Here is a 13059-nt window from a genome sequence, read left to right on the forward strand (position 1 = left end):
TATTACCCAATATGTGTAAGAAAATTCACATACATAAATTAATTTGTGTTAATAAAAAGAAGGAAATTAATTTTGTCTGTACGCACAGAGGATCCCATTTAAAATTGGGGTCTGACATTGAAGATGATGCCACCCCACTAATAATTGAAGTCTTTGATTAAATTATCCATCGTTTCCGCGCCCCCCCCCCCCCCCCCCCCCCCCCCCCGATGTGATGATGTTTCTGTTGGTAAGTGCGAGCAGACAACAACATGAAATATTAAAACAAATTACTATGATTAGGTGATGATCGTCACCGTCCAGTCTGTCTCATGCTTCAACCAAGCACGCCCCTGAGGTTGATTATTATTATTATTATTATTTGATTCTAGCTTTTGTTAATTGATCAAATGTGGCCTCTATTATAATACATGCCTGGGGAAGTCAGAAATTCAAATGTCTTGTTCACAACAAAGTGTTGTGCAAATTGCTCTCAAAGTATAAGTCGGAAAATTGGGTAAATGATGTATTAATTTTATATTAGTCAATCATGAATTTGATCCTCACACTATGTAGTAAAGTAAAATTTTGTACTTATGATTTATCTCATTTATTAAAATTGATGATACAAACGACGAGAGCCGCATAAGAACGATCATCCCAAATGTTGGTGCCAATTAGTAAAACAAGATGAGAACCTGCTGAGACTCGTAAAATTGCCTGAATCGTGTTGTCACGTCCCCATTGTAAAAAGTAGTACAATCATATTTGAACTGCATTATATGACTTAATTACAATAAATTCAAATTAAATCTTTTAAGATTGATTCTCAATTAAATAACTCGTATAGGGGGAGAGTCCAATATTAGTGTGTGGAGCGAAGAGAAGTCCATTACAAGAGACCACATATTCTTTTTCATGAAAGTCCTTTATAGGATAAAATCATACAACTATTGTGGTATATAGTATATTTGCACAATGAGTAATGTTATCTTGATGATAAATGGTTCAATTGTAATAAATACACTTTATATTCATGATAATAAGATGCATTTTAAGATAAAAAACAATTTTACTTGTTAATAAAAAATTACAAAACATAATACTTTTATTATCAAATAATATGAATGTTTTGAGTTAAAAATAAAGTGTAATAAAATGCACTTTATTTGAAAAAAAAAAAAAAGTGCATTCATTGTATTTTAATTATTGCCTTTCGACAATTATTAAAATTGTTATTTTCATTTATTGATATGTGCATCTTGTGTCCTTTGGGATTCAAACTTTAAACCATCTTGATTATGTGATAATTCGGATACATAATGCCGTGAATGTTTTACGATGAAATTATGGTGATGGGTTCGTCTTCCCATTTATGGATTGTCATGGTTTTAGATTTCTAAGTCATTCGGGTTGACACTTAACTCACAATCAATTTTTTTTTATAACTAAGGCTCTTTTCGAATCCACTCTCACTTTAAAATTTTCACGCAATTAGAACAATCATCATCTAAGAACTCAAAGAAAGCAAAAGAGAAAACAAGAGAATCTCTGAGAAAACTCTAAAAAAACACTATCGAGAATGGGATGAATACAAATAAGGAGTTCGTCCCTATCTATATATAATCTTAACCGACATATACAAAAAAAATAGACTACCCTTACTGATCCTTATCTATAACTCTTATAATGTACATTTTCATCCATCTCCAACAAATTTGATAAGAATAGAATATTCCATAAAATATCTGTCAAGCCTCTATCTAGTAAATCCAATCACATTCCGCCACTAGTCACACCTTCTTGGGAATGAATCTTCTCTCATCTCATCACGTGACAACTCTGAAGATAAACATTCTCTCTTATCTTATCATGTAGCAATCTTTCATATAAGTCCTCTCACATGTTGATATTGTTGGGAAAATTAGATTTTTTTTAAAAAAAATTAAAAATTATTGTAAATAATATTCAATAATAATTATTAAATATAAAAATAAATAAAATATAAAAAATTAACAAGGTTCGACCAATTTAATATATGTTATTTAAGAAGATAAATACAAAAAAAAAAATATAATTGTGAAACTATGGGATAATTTTTTCAAAGAGGAGTGAGCTCTTTTTATATAAAATGTGTACCCTCCCAACCCACTCAATGAGCGATATGGGATTGGGAGAGCTACCACCAAGACTACATGCGTAGTTAGTTGCATCCAATTAACACATCGAATCACACCCTTATAATTGGTTTAGCTACATCTACTTGACATACCCAACCACATACTCATGACCTCATCATGTCTTGATATACTCATGACCCCATCATGTCCCGATCCTTTCTTGTCATGTACCTACATGGCATTTGCATGTCACTTATGTCTTCTCAAAGTCTTTATCCCTAGAAACACGTTAATCCGTTGCATGTGCCATCTCCATCTCGTGCCCATTGAATCTCAACTTGCCTAATCACCTGTCGACGTTTAGATTCAGCCGATCGTGATTCGTAGGCCCGCAATAAAGATATAAGCCCAAAATGCATGGAGAAAGAACATAATAGAATGGACACAGAAAAATTTTTACATGGTTCGGCCAAAACGATGTCTACTCCACGACTATTCCCTGATTATTCTGTAAGAATAATAGTATGTTATTGTTGTTGTTTTCTCACAATAGTGTTTTTTACTCCTATTTATAGCGAGAGATGTTTACAATTGCATAAGATATAAAAGTATAAAACTGTCCTTATCATGATATAATGGGGGACAAGCTCTCCTTATCATCTGCATAAAACTGGGAGTGAGATCCTCATTACGAGAGATCTAGCTTGCCTCAGATAAAGTGAGTGGATTTTTGCCTCTGATTGTTTAGCAGCTTTGTTGCTATGCGAGCCGAATAGTTTGACTAACAAGCTAATTGATTAGGCTAGTGAGCTAGAAGCAAAGTTGAAAGTTCGTTGGGTATATTGCTGAAAGCTCGCTGGAAGCCTTGCTGTGAGCTCGCTTGGTTCCGAGATCTAACCTCGAATTTCAGCAATGTATGAGCTTGCCCTGATGAGCTCAGCTAGACCCACTAGGCTTTGGGCGATTGAGCCGACCTATTGGACTGAGTATAACCCATAAAAAGTGGTACGAAAATATGTATAACACCACCCTTGCTCGAATCATCCATGCTACTGGGCTATCACCATGGCCCTTCTACTTAACAACTAGTTTGACAATGCGATTTGATCGCTTATAAGTTATTAGTTTAGCTTATAAGTTATCAAACTTATTTTCTTACATATTTGGATATACTAACAGTTTAAAAGCTATACAACTTAAACACTAATCTAATAGAGTTTCCAAAAAGCTATCAGCCACCCACTTTTGGCAAAAAAGCTCTCTGGAGCTTGTTGAGTTGACTGATCGAATTATCATTTCATCTTCTAATATTATCAATATTTACATCTCCCGCTTTCTTCTTCCATCTCTGTCTCCCACCTTCTTCTTCTTCTTCAGCCCTTTTGGCCACCACCATCGATCATCGTCGTCGCCCCCACCAGCTGCTTTCCATCGACCATTGCCCCCATAAGCAACATCGATCGCCGCCTTCCCTACCATTGTTCCTATTATCTCTTTCGTTGTAGGCCGTTCGTCGCCTCAGTCTACTTCAAGTTCGCCATCGTCGACTGTCGCCCCATCAACCACTGCATGTCATCGTTTGTGCTTCGCCTTCCCTTTTCCCCGCTGCCGTCTATATATATATATATGTGTGTGTATATATATATATATATAACAGCAATAAATTTTATATATACATATAACAATATATTATATATATATAACATATAATAATATATATTGTTGTTATATAGCACATATAATATATATATAATAATATTATATTAATATATTTTTAATAATTATATATAATTTATTAATATTTAATAATAAAATTTTACATCATTCAATAACATGTTTATTTTCATCTTTTTATTAAGTTGTAATAGTTTATCAACTCTTTCAAATCAAACACATAACTATTAACTATTAGTTTAAAAACACATTTATTAAAATACATTATCAGCTTAAACGCTATAACAAACTTAAACGTTACTTAAATTAAAAATTTCAAAAATAAAAGCTTAGCCAAACTAAGCCTAAGTCTCCTATCCAATATGCCCTTGTGCAACCACCTAGCCAAGAGTGGCCTAACTCCTCATCCACTGCTCTTTCACAGACCTCATTTGGCTGCAAAGCTCATTGGTGACATAGGTGGCGATCGCTGCTAGTGGAGGATCGAGGAGACACAATGGACAAAGAGAGACGGAGATGCAGTGGAGAGAGAGAGATATACTATACAGCAAGTGAGTGAGGGGGGGGGGGGGGGGGGGGGGGGGGGAACGAGTGTCGCATGGTTGCGTCTAGCATTATCCAGTTCTTAATTAGCCCGTACAAAATAAAAGAAAACGTGGGTCATGGGCCTTTCGGTTTCCGATGTGACATTGAAAAGAACGTGTAGCGAACAGTGGGGCAGTGGTCGCATTTGGAGTCGTCCATGCATGCATGTTTTTTGTGGTGCGTGGCCCGCCCAGTCCCACTTCCAAAAAGCCATTCACGTGACTGGTGGCCCGTCTACTTTCTTTTTTCTGCCAAGTAATGTCTTATTTGCTGACCAGGCGCGCGTATGGCGCTACCGCTACGAACCCCGCACTACTTGTTTCTCAACACATGTTTATCGCCTCGGAATCAGTGTGCGATTTTGTTCACCCCTTTGATTGGGGTACTCATGACTCTCAATTAATTTATAAGGATAAAAGGGTTATTCAGAGGGAATGAATGAATCCCTCTCAAACTCATTTTCTTTTTATTTTTTTTAAATCGTCGACTCTTGCCATCCTGTCTCATTGCCTGAAGAGTGTCTCTCAAATTCACCATATTTTTATTTGTTTTTTAATAATTATTTTTTTTATTGTTATCAATCCTCTTATCTTGTCATCTTTTCATAACGAAAAAAATGTATTGACAATCGACACAAAAACAGCATGATGAGATGAGAAAACCTGGTGATAATAGCAAGAAGAAGACAACCAAAAATTTATTTAAAATAAAATAAAATAAAATAAACAGAAACTCACAAGGAGTTCACGGTCGTTCCAATTAAAAGGATGAACAAAATGGCACTCTGGAATTGGAATCGGGGGATAAAGCGGACAAAATCATCCACACCAGAGATGACGTGGTGCCGCGTCAGAGTCCATGCCAACCCTATCCAGTTGCGCCCCATACGTACGTCTACCAGATAAATCGAGCCGATGAATTGAAAGTCCGTGGTACTACCCCTACCAGCAGTTTCGTTCTCGATAAGACGCTTTTTTAAAAAAATGCATCTGTTTCCTTTAGAAAGTGGGAAGCCTTTTCTGATATTCGCGCCAGTCGTTTCCACAAATCCGTGGTTTTGGTTTTGATGGCTATGTATGTATTAGGTAGCTGGAACTGCCACTTAAAATACTCAGTGACAACTATATATATATTAATTAACATTAATATATATAGTAAACATTAAGTCTCAAATCTTAAATTTAAAGCTAATTCAATCATAATTGAAAAGTAAACTAATTCAATTGGATCAAAATTGAGTTGAATTCTGTTGGGTCTTAATTTTAACATTAAACTCTAAACAGAATTTTATAATTTGAAATCAATAATCAATAATAATAATATATTAAAAATATTAAGATTTGGGTGCAGCCCAGCCCACAGACTGCCGAAGCGAAGGTGGGACACGCAAGTCATCGCGCGTCCTCAAAACATTCTCATCCCTGAAATACCCCCGTTCAAGCACGACAGAAAGCTCATGGGCCTTTTGGTAATCTTAACCGGAGCAGCCAGTTGCCCGCCATATAAAACAACCTAACTATCTCTGTTCCTCCCATGACCTTTGAAATCTCCTCTCTCTCTCCCCCGAGTCCGTGAAGATCGCTGCTACATTCCTGGTAAGGAACGTAATATTTATTTCACGGCTTGCCGCTTTTAGCTCCACCGTTTTCGTCCATCGAAGTTATCCATTTCAATCTGTAAACTCTTGCAGTTGTAAGAATCCGAGGTTGAAGATTATTGAGCAAAGTGAAGGGGACAGCTATGGCCTGTGAATCGAAGCATCAATCGTCCTCTTGTGGATTGGAGTCGTTCGTGAAGGATGAGTCTCTGGTGGAGCTTGGTTCGGGAAAGTTCGGGTACTCTGTCTTGGAATTTTGATTTCACTTTCGTTTCTGCGTCTGCTTGATTTTTGATTCTTGATTAATGACTCTTTTTTTTTTTCTGATTTTTTGTTGCTTTTCTCAGATGTGCGCATTACAGGAGGAGATGCAAAATTAGAGCTCCTTGCTGTGACGAAATCTTTGATTGTAGGCATTGTCACAACGAAGCAAAGGTGCGAGTGCGATCTTCATTCTTCCATTTCCCCTTTCCGCCTCTTGTTATTTGTGTAATCTTTACTTTTCATACAAGATTAGGTATGAATTAACAATCCTCAGCAGCTAATTGCACCTTTTTTCTTACTTCTATTGAAAATTGACAGAACGCTCTCGACGTTAATCCTCTTCTTCGGCATGAGATTCCACGCCATGACGTTGAAAAGGTATATTACACGTTTATGTGTAGGCATAAACATAAGTGAACCGAGTAATGCTATAAAACAGTTCTTTTTGTACAGAAAATTCGTGCAGAGCACCGCTGCCTCGTCAACTTATACACGCTTAAATTTACAAAATGCTGGTATTTGGCAAATTTATGAAAACGATCATATTTTCGTCATATCTTCTTTTTCATTCCCTTTCAGCCTTTGTCTGTCAATATTCCAAAATTGGCTGTAGTATGTTCGAAGATCAAAGCAGAAAAGAGGAAAATAGACTGGAACTTTTGAAAAGTATCCGTATTTATATTGAAAGTTCAAGCAGGCTATTTTGAAAGATTCTTGAAGATATTTTGATGATCAGTAGACAGATAACTGCAAAGTTTGCCAGAGATAAGCTTCCAGCCTACTGTTGAACAACTTTGTGAACAAAAAGACAAAATTGCCTCGTCTAGTTGCCAATAGCTGAATAATGCTATTTCTACAGATAGGGTTTTTACAGGGATTTAAATGACTATTTTGCCCCTTCCTCTCTTCTCACAATGACCATTTTACCCCTTCCTCTCCTCTCTCCTCCCAATAGCTTCTCTTTTATCTGTCACCAACTAGTATCACTTTCATGGAAACAACTGCAATATCCATTAGTGGAGAAGTTTTAGCATCTAGTGACAGTAGTTCTTTCTTTCCTTTTTCCGTATGATAATCTCTCCTTTTGTTTTACCCCTTTATGTTTCTAAGTAAAGTTTCCTCTTTAATCTGCTATCCAGGTCATATGTTCCCTGTGTGGCACAGAACAAGATGTGAGTCTTCCAAACATCATCTCTGACCACTAAAATAAGAAAGTCGGGTTGATTTTTTATTTTTTTATTCTTAACTTATGTTGATTTCGGTTCTGCTTTCTGACCATTTTGATTTTATTTTCCTGTTTTAGGTTCAACAATATTGCATCAGCTGTGGGGTTTGTATGGGAAAGTACTTTTGCCCAAAATGCAAATTTTTCGATGATGAGGTAACCCTTCATTCATATAATATTACTCATTCTACCTTCATAATCTATCTCAATTGTCAAGTTACTTAAAAATGTAAATGCAATTCAGGTCTCAAAGAACCAGTTCCACTGTGATGAATGTGGCATCTGCAGGTGAAAATCTCAGCAACTTCCCTCTTTTACTAATTTATGTACTATCAGTTTTATCCACTGCAGACACATTTTCCTAATTTGTTGTTGATCGTATATGGAGCAATTTCGTTAACATTGATCATATATGGCGCAATTTCATTAAATGTAGTCCTGTTAGTTAATGGAAAAATACTTTAGACATTTTTCTCAATTTTAACTTGCCCTCTGCAGCTGCATCTTTGGACATTTTTCTCAATTTTACATATTTTCATATTCTAATGCTTAAGTTATCTAACTCCCCAATGGTAGGAGATTTGAGAACCTGAATTGTCTCTAATTGCTTGGAACTGACCTCTGTGGTTGCTTTTGCAGAACTGGAGGCGAGGAGAAATTCTTCCACTGCAGGAAGTGTGGTAAGATGAGCTAATTTCCTACCTATGTAATTGCGGTAATGTTTTCTTCAGAAATTTTGAATTCAGATAGCTTTGTTTTATGGCCCAGGGTGTTGCTATTCAAACTCAATCAAGGATGCACACCACTGCGTTGAAAGGGCAATGCACCATAACTGTTCTGTTTGCTTCGAGGTAAATGATACCGACCATGTTTTTCATAAAATTTAAGTTCATCCAAGGAAATGCATCAATTCTCAAAGAGATATCACAATCTGCAGTTTTTGTTCGAAAGTATGAAAGATATAACTGTCTTACCATGCGGGCACACAATACATTTGGAATGTGTGAAAGAGATGGAGCAGCATTTCCGGTATGAGCTCAGGGATAAGATATAAATGGACTTCCTAGCATATCATCCAACTATGTTAAAGGAAAAAAAAAGTTTTCCTTCTCTCTTTTCATCCTTTTCCTTGAACCTGTAGGTATTCATGCCCCATTTGCTCAAAATCCATCTGTGACATGTCCAGTTTGTGGGAAAAGCTTGATCGAGAGGTACATACTTCCATTATTTCTACTTCAATAAAACATTATACTGACATTAAAGGGAAATGTGCTTCGTGTCTTTAACTTTCTCACCAAAACGTCATGCAGGTTGCTTCAACTCCAATGCCAGAAACCTACAAAAATAAGATGGTATCTAGCTTAAACTAAACGAACAAGCAAAAAGATCAATCTTAACGTGAAGTTATCAATGTTTTTCCTAACTTGGGGCTTTTCACATGCTTAGGTGCGGATCCTCTGCAACGATTGTGGGGAAGTATCCGATGTCCATTTCCATATTATTGCACACAAATGCCTCGGATGCAAGTCCTATAACACCAGACAAATACGAGGAGGCTCTGCTTCTACATGTACATCAAGAATTGCTGGGATGGTGAACTGACTGCTTCTGTTGATCAAAGGACTTGACATGAAAAACATTCTTTTCATGGTCGATAATATATTATTAGATGTTGAGGACGAGGATCATGTTGGAGGATGATGGTGTGAAACCGAAAGTTTCTGGGGCGATTTGGATTTGCAGAATGCAGGTGACGAAGAGGAAGGTAAATGACCAATCTGATTGATTACAAGTTGCCCAATTACTTGTACATGTCCATATATATATATGCAAAAGATTGTAGTGGAACGATAATAGAATTCATGGGATAATCCTTAAGAATTGGCTGTGTACCAGTCTAATACAATTTGTAATTTTCATTGAGGTCCGTGATGGGCCCAAGTCTTGGGCTATTAGATGTGGACTACTATTTATTTTTGGCAATCGTTGGTGTGCGGTTTGGCAGCATTCATTCTAACAATGTGTCCTCTCCTACCGAATGGCAATTCACACCGTGGGCTTCAAATTTGGAATGGAATGTCCAGTCTGCCTAACTCTTACGACTTTAATGTAAGAACTTCACCAATAGAGAGAGAAATTCTATTCGCAACTGCTGATTTGCTCTTCACAGCCACCTCCAATAATTTATTAATTATTTTTCAAAAATACCCTTATACAAAGCCATCCATTTGCATTGCTATCACCAGCCATCATCACCCATCATTGCTAACGGCCCAAGTTCCTACTCTCACCCATCATCGTATCCACTCTCTCTCTCACCGACCTCACTCCCATCGAAACCATTTTTCTCTCTTTCATTGGCATTGTTCCCACCCAACCCACTTCCCTCTCTCTCTTTCTCTCCCGATTGACATTTCTTGTGACCACCATCATCGCACCCAAATCTCAAAATTTGAGAGTTTTAAAACACTCCAAATCCATGAATTCAGGAAAAATTATTTTTCCTGAACTCCAAGGGTCAGCACTTTCCCAGAACCATAGATTCGGAAGAATTGCACTCTCTCGAACCCATGGGCTCAGGAGAAACCAATTCTCCCTTATTCACGCCATTCATTGCATCGGGAACTGTTTCAGCATTCACACTACCTCCACTAGGCTCCTGAGAAACCAATTCTCCCTTATTCACGCCATTCATTGCATAGGGAACTGTTTCAGCATTCACACTACCTCCACTAGGCTCCTTTAATCCAGCAGCTGAAGGTACCATGTTCACGGATGCAAGTCTCAACTCAATAGGAAAATCTATAACTTAGCTACTGAAGATATATGAGTTACATGATCAATTCACTCTATTATTAAGAATAAAAAATAAATAACTAAATTGCAGGCTTTTAAGGAATTACCGCATGAGAGAAAATAAGATTAGCATATATCATGCATATTCAGACATCAAGCTAAAACACCCTGTCGGCATTCATTGCGACCACCATCATCGCACCTGAATCTCAAAATTCGAGGGCTTTAAAACAGCCTGAATCCATGAATTCGAGAAAAATTATTTTTCTCAAACTTCAGGATTTGGGAGCTCTCCTGAATTCATGGATTTGGGAGAATTGCATCCTCGAGAACCCATGGGCTCTCCGGCTCAGGAGAAACCAATTCTCCCTGATTCACGTCATTCATCGCATCAGGAAGTGTATCAGCATTCACACTACCTCCGCTAGGCTTCCTCAATCTAGCAGCTGAAGGTACCATGTTCACTGAAGCCATCTACTGAAGACCAGAGAATAAACAGGCCTCCCACGGATGCAAGTCTCAACTCAATAGGAAAATCTATAACTTAGTTGCTGAAGATATATGAGTTACATTATCAATTCACTCTGCTATTAAGAATAAAAAATAAATAACTAAATTGCAAGCTTTTAACGAATTAGCACATGAGAGAAAATAAGATTAGCATATATCATGCATTTAGACATCAAGCTAAATGCAAGTAAGCAAACATGGAGGGGGTTGGGAGACAATGACAAATTTTCAACTAAATTGGCTACAAAAATTAACTATTTTTACAGTAACAATAAATTTTCACACTTTGAAAATTTTCAACTAAATTTAGTTTACTATGAAACTTGTAGGCTTTTAAGGAATTAGCACAATTTACTGTTAATTAACAAACTTGATGCGATGAATTAGCACAATTTACTGTTCAACTAAATTGCAGACTTTTATGGAATTAGCACAGTTTATTGTTAATGCTGATACACTTCTGGATGCGATGAATGGCGTGAGAATCAGGGAGAATGCAATTCTCCCAAATCCATGAATTTGGGAAAAATGATTTTTTCCGAACCCATGAATTCAGGAAAGCCCCCGAACCCTGGGGTTCGAGTGCGATGGCCGCGAGGAACACCAACGAGAGAGAAAGAAAGAAAGAGAAGTGGGTTGGGTGGAGCGATGTCAACAGGAGAGAGAAAGAAAAAGAAAAGTAAAAGTGGTTTTGGTGGGAGCGACGCCAGCAAGAGAGAGTCAGTGCGATGATAGGTAGGAGGTGGAAGTTGATGGCAGATGCCAGTGGACGCTTGAACAATCGACGATGATGGCTGGTGATGAGCGATGCAAGTGGATGGTTGTGTGTATAAGAGTATTTTTAGAAAATAATTAATAAATTATAGAAGACGATTGTGAAAAGCAAAACAGTTGGTTACAAATAGAATTTCCATAAAGAAAATTGAGCGTCTAGTCATAATAGTGATTGTGGCCAAAATGACCTAACTTTTTCTACCTAGGCTTGTCATTAAATAGTAGTGATCGGTGGTTCAAATTTTCTATATTTTAGTTTTTAGCTCAAATTCTTCAAGATTTTTGATTTGCTTACACCCTTGTGAAGCTTAATTAAGCTATGATTCAAACCTATTACAGGTCAATCGATAACTATTATCGTAATAAAATCACAAGAAAGACTTGATTAGGTAATTGAAATACAAACTTTTCTTCTTTTTTTTTTTTTGTGAGTGCTTCTGAATGATGGTTTATTCCATTTTCAAAGTCACTTAATTGTGTTTAGTTTAAAGACCAACTATGAAAATAGATGAACCTACTCTAGACAAAGAAAAAGACTTGACTGTGCAAATAACAAAAGCCTGTGGGACTTCGTGATATGTTGTACTATATTTGATGTGAGTATCGATGATGCATAAAAATGTTTTGAAAGCATCATTTTGATATTTTTGAAATATTTTTATTTTTAAAATATCAAAAAAAAAATTAGGCCATTTTTACAATTTTAAAATATTTTGAGATCATTCTAATTTAAAAACACATTCCTATCTACGAAAAACTTACAAATGTTAAAAATTATGTCGCTACTTAAGTTAGAGACGGAATTTTTTCAGTCTAACTCAAATTTTTTATTTTTTTTTAAATTTATTTAAATACATTATAGAATTTATATTATATTATTTTTAAATTAAATAATTATTTTTATATTAAAAATTATATTTACAAAAAAACCATTATATATTTTTTATTTACGTATTTTTATTTTTTATTTTTTTAAAAAAATCATTTTTTCATTTCAATTTTCTATTATATTCATGTTATGTTTTTGTTTTCATGCAACTTAGAGTGTAGCATTATTTTTATTAGCATTTAACTAATATTTTATTATTCATTGTTAAAAACTAAAATAACTAAAATCTGACTCTAATATATTAAGTAAGTGTTTTATGTTAAATTATTTATTAATAAAATTATTTTTAGTCTAGTTTACACTTGTTTTTAGCAATTCAAGCTATAAAATATTTTAAATGTCCCTTTGTTCTTATACACTTTATTAAAGGCATTTATAACATTTCTTAATTCAAACTAGAAAAAATAAATATAGTCTGCATTGAAAATAGTCAACTTCATTATTTATAATATATATAAAGTAATAATAATATAAAATTATGAATTCAAAGTGATTTTTAGATAATTAAACAAAAAAATTAATAATTCATATTCTTATTGGATATTTCTTTCCAAAATAGATTTCTATTTTTATCGTCTGCCCTTTGCATATTGCTCCTAATATACACACATAATCATATTGAAAAAAAAAAAATCAACCGAAAAAA

At 35.5% G+C, this 13059-nt stretch overlaps 1 protein-coding gene across 2 annotated transcripts; it reads left to right on the top strand.

The window, feature by feature from the left end:
* The first annotated feature begins 5807 nt into the window (after positions 1-5807).
* Positions 5808-9385, top strand: LOC127807057 (E3 ubiquitin-protein ligase RZFP34-like). Of its 2 annotated transcripts, XM_052344687.1 has the most exons (13): positions 5808-5953; positions 6049-6193; positions 6303-6390; positions 6538-6597; positions 7359-7391; positions 7523-7600; positions 7689-7732; positions 8084-8124; positions 8213-8295; positions 8382-8473; positions 8586-8655; positions 8755-8796; positions 8891-9385. In XM_052344687.1, the coding sequence occupies exons 2-13, from the start codon at positions 6099-6101 to the stop codon at positions 9044-9046; spliced, it is 882 nt and encodes a 293-aa protein (XP_052200647.1). In that variant the 5' UTR covers positions 5808-5953; positions 6049-6098; the 3' UTR covers positions 9047-9385. The 2 variants fall into 2 exon arrangements, with proteins under 2 accessions (XP_052200647.1, XP_052200648.1); XM_052344688.1 differs by lacking the exon at positions 7359-7391.
* Positions 9386-13059: the final 3674 nt, after the last annotated feature.

This window comes from Diospyros lotus, chromosome 1, assembly GCF_014633365.1.
Source record: "Diospyros lotus cultivar Yz01 chromosome 1, ASM1463336v1, whole genome shotgun sequence".
In the NCBI taxonomy this organism is placed as follows: Eukaryota; Viridiplantae; Streptophyta; class Magnoliopsida; order Ericales; family Ebenaceae; genus Diospyros; species Diospyros lotus.

What these genes read in the sequence shown, in the direction of transcription:
- LOC127807057 (XM_052344687.1), top strand. Translation starts at nt 6,099, where the DNA reads ATGGCCTGTGAATCGAAGCATCAATCGTCCTCTTGTGGATTGGAGTCG. An exon ending in CACGCCATGACGTTGAAAAG is followed by an intron (nt 6,598 to 7,358) that starts GTATATTACACG and finishes TCTGCTATCCAG; the next exon opens with GTCATATGTTCCCTGTGTGG. An exon ending in GCAAATTTTTCGATGATGAG is followed by an intron (nt 7,601 to 7,688) that starts GTAACCCTTCAT and finishes AATGCAATTCAG; the next exon opens with GTCTCAAAGAACCAGTTCCA.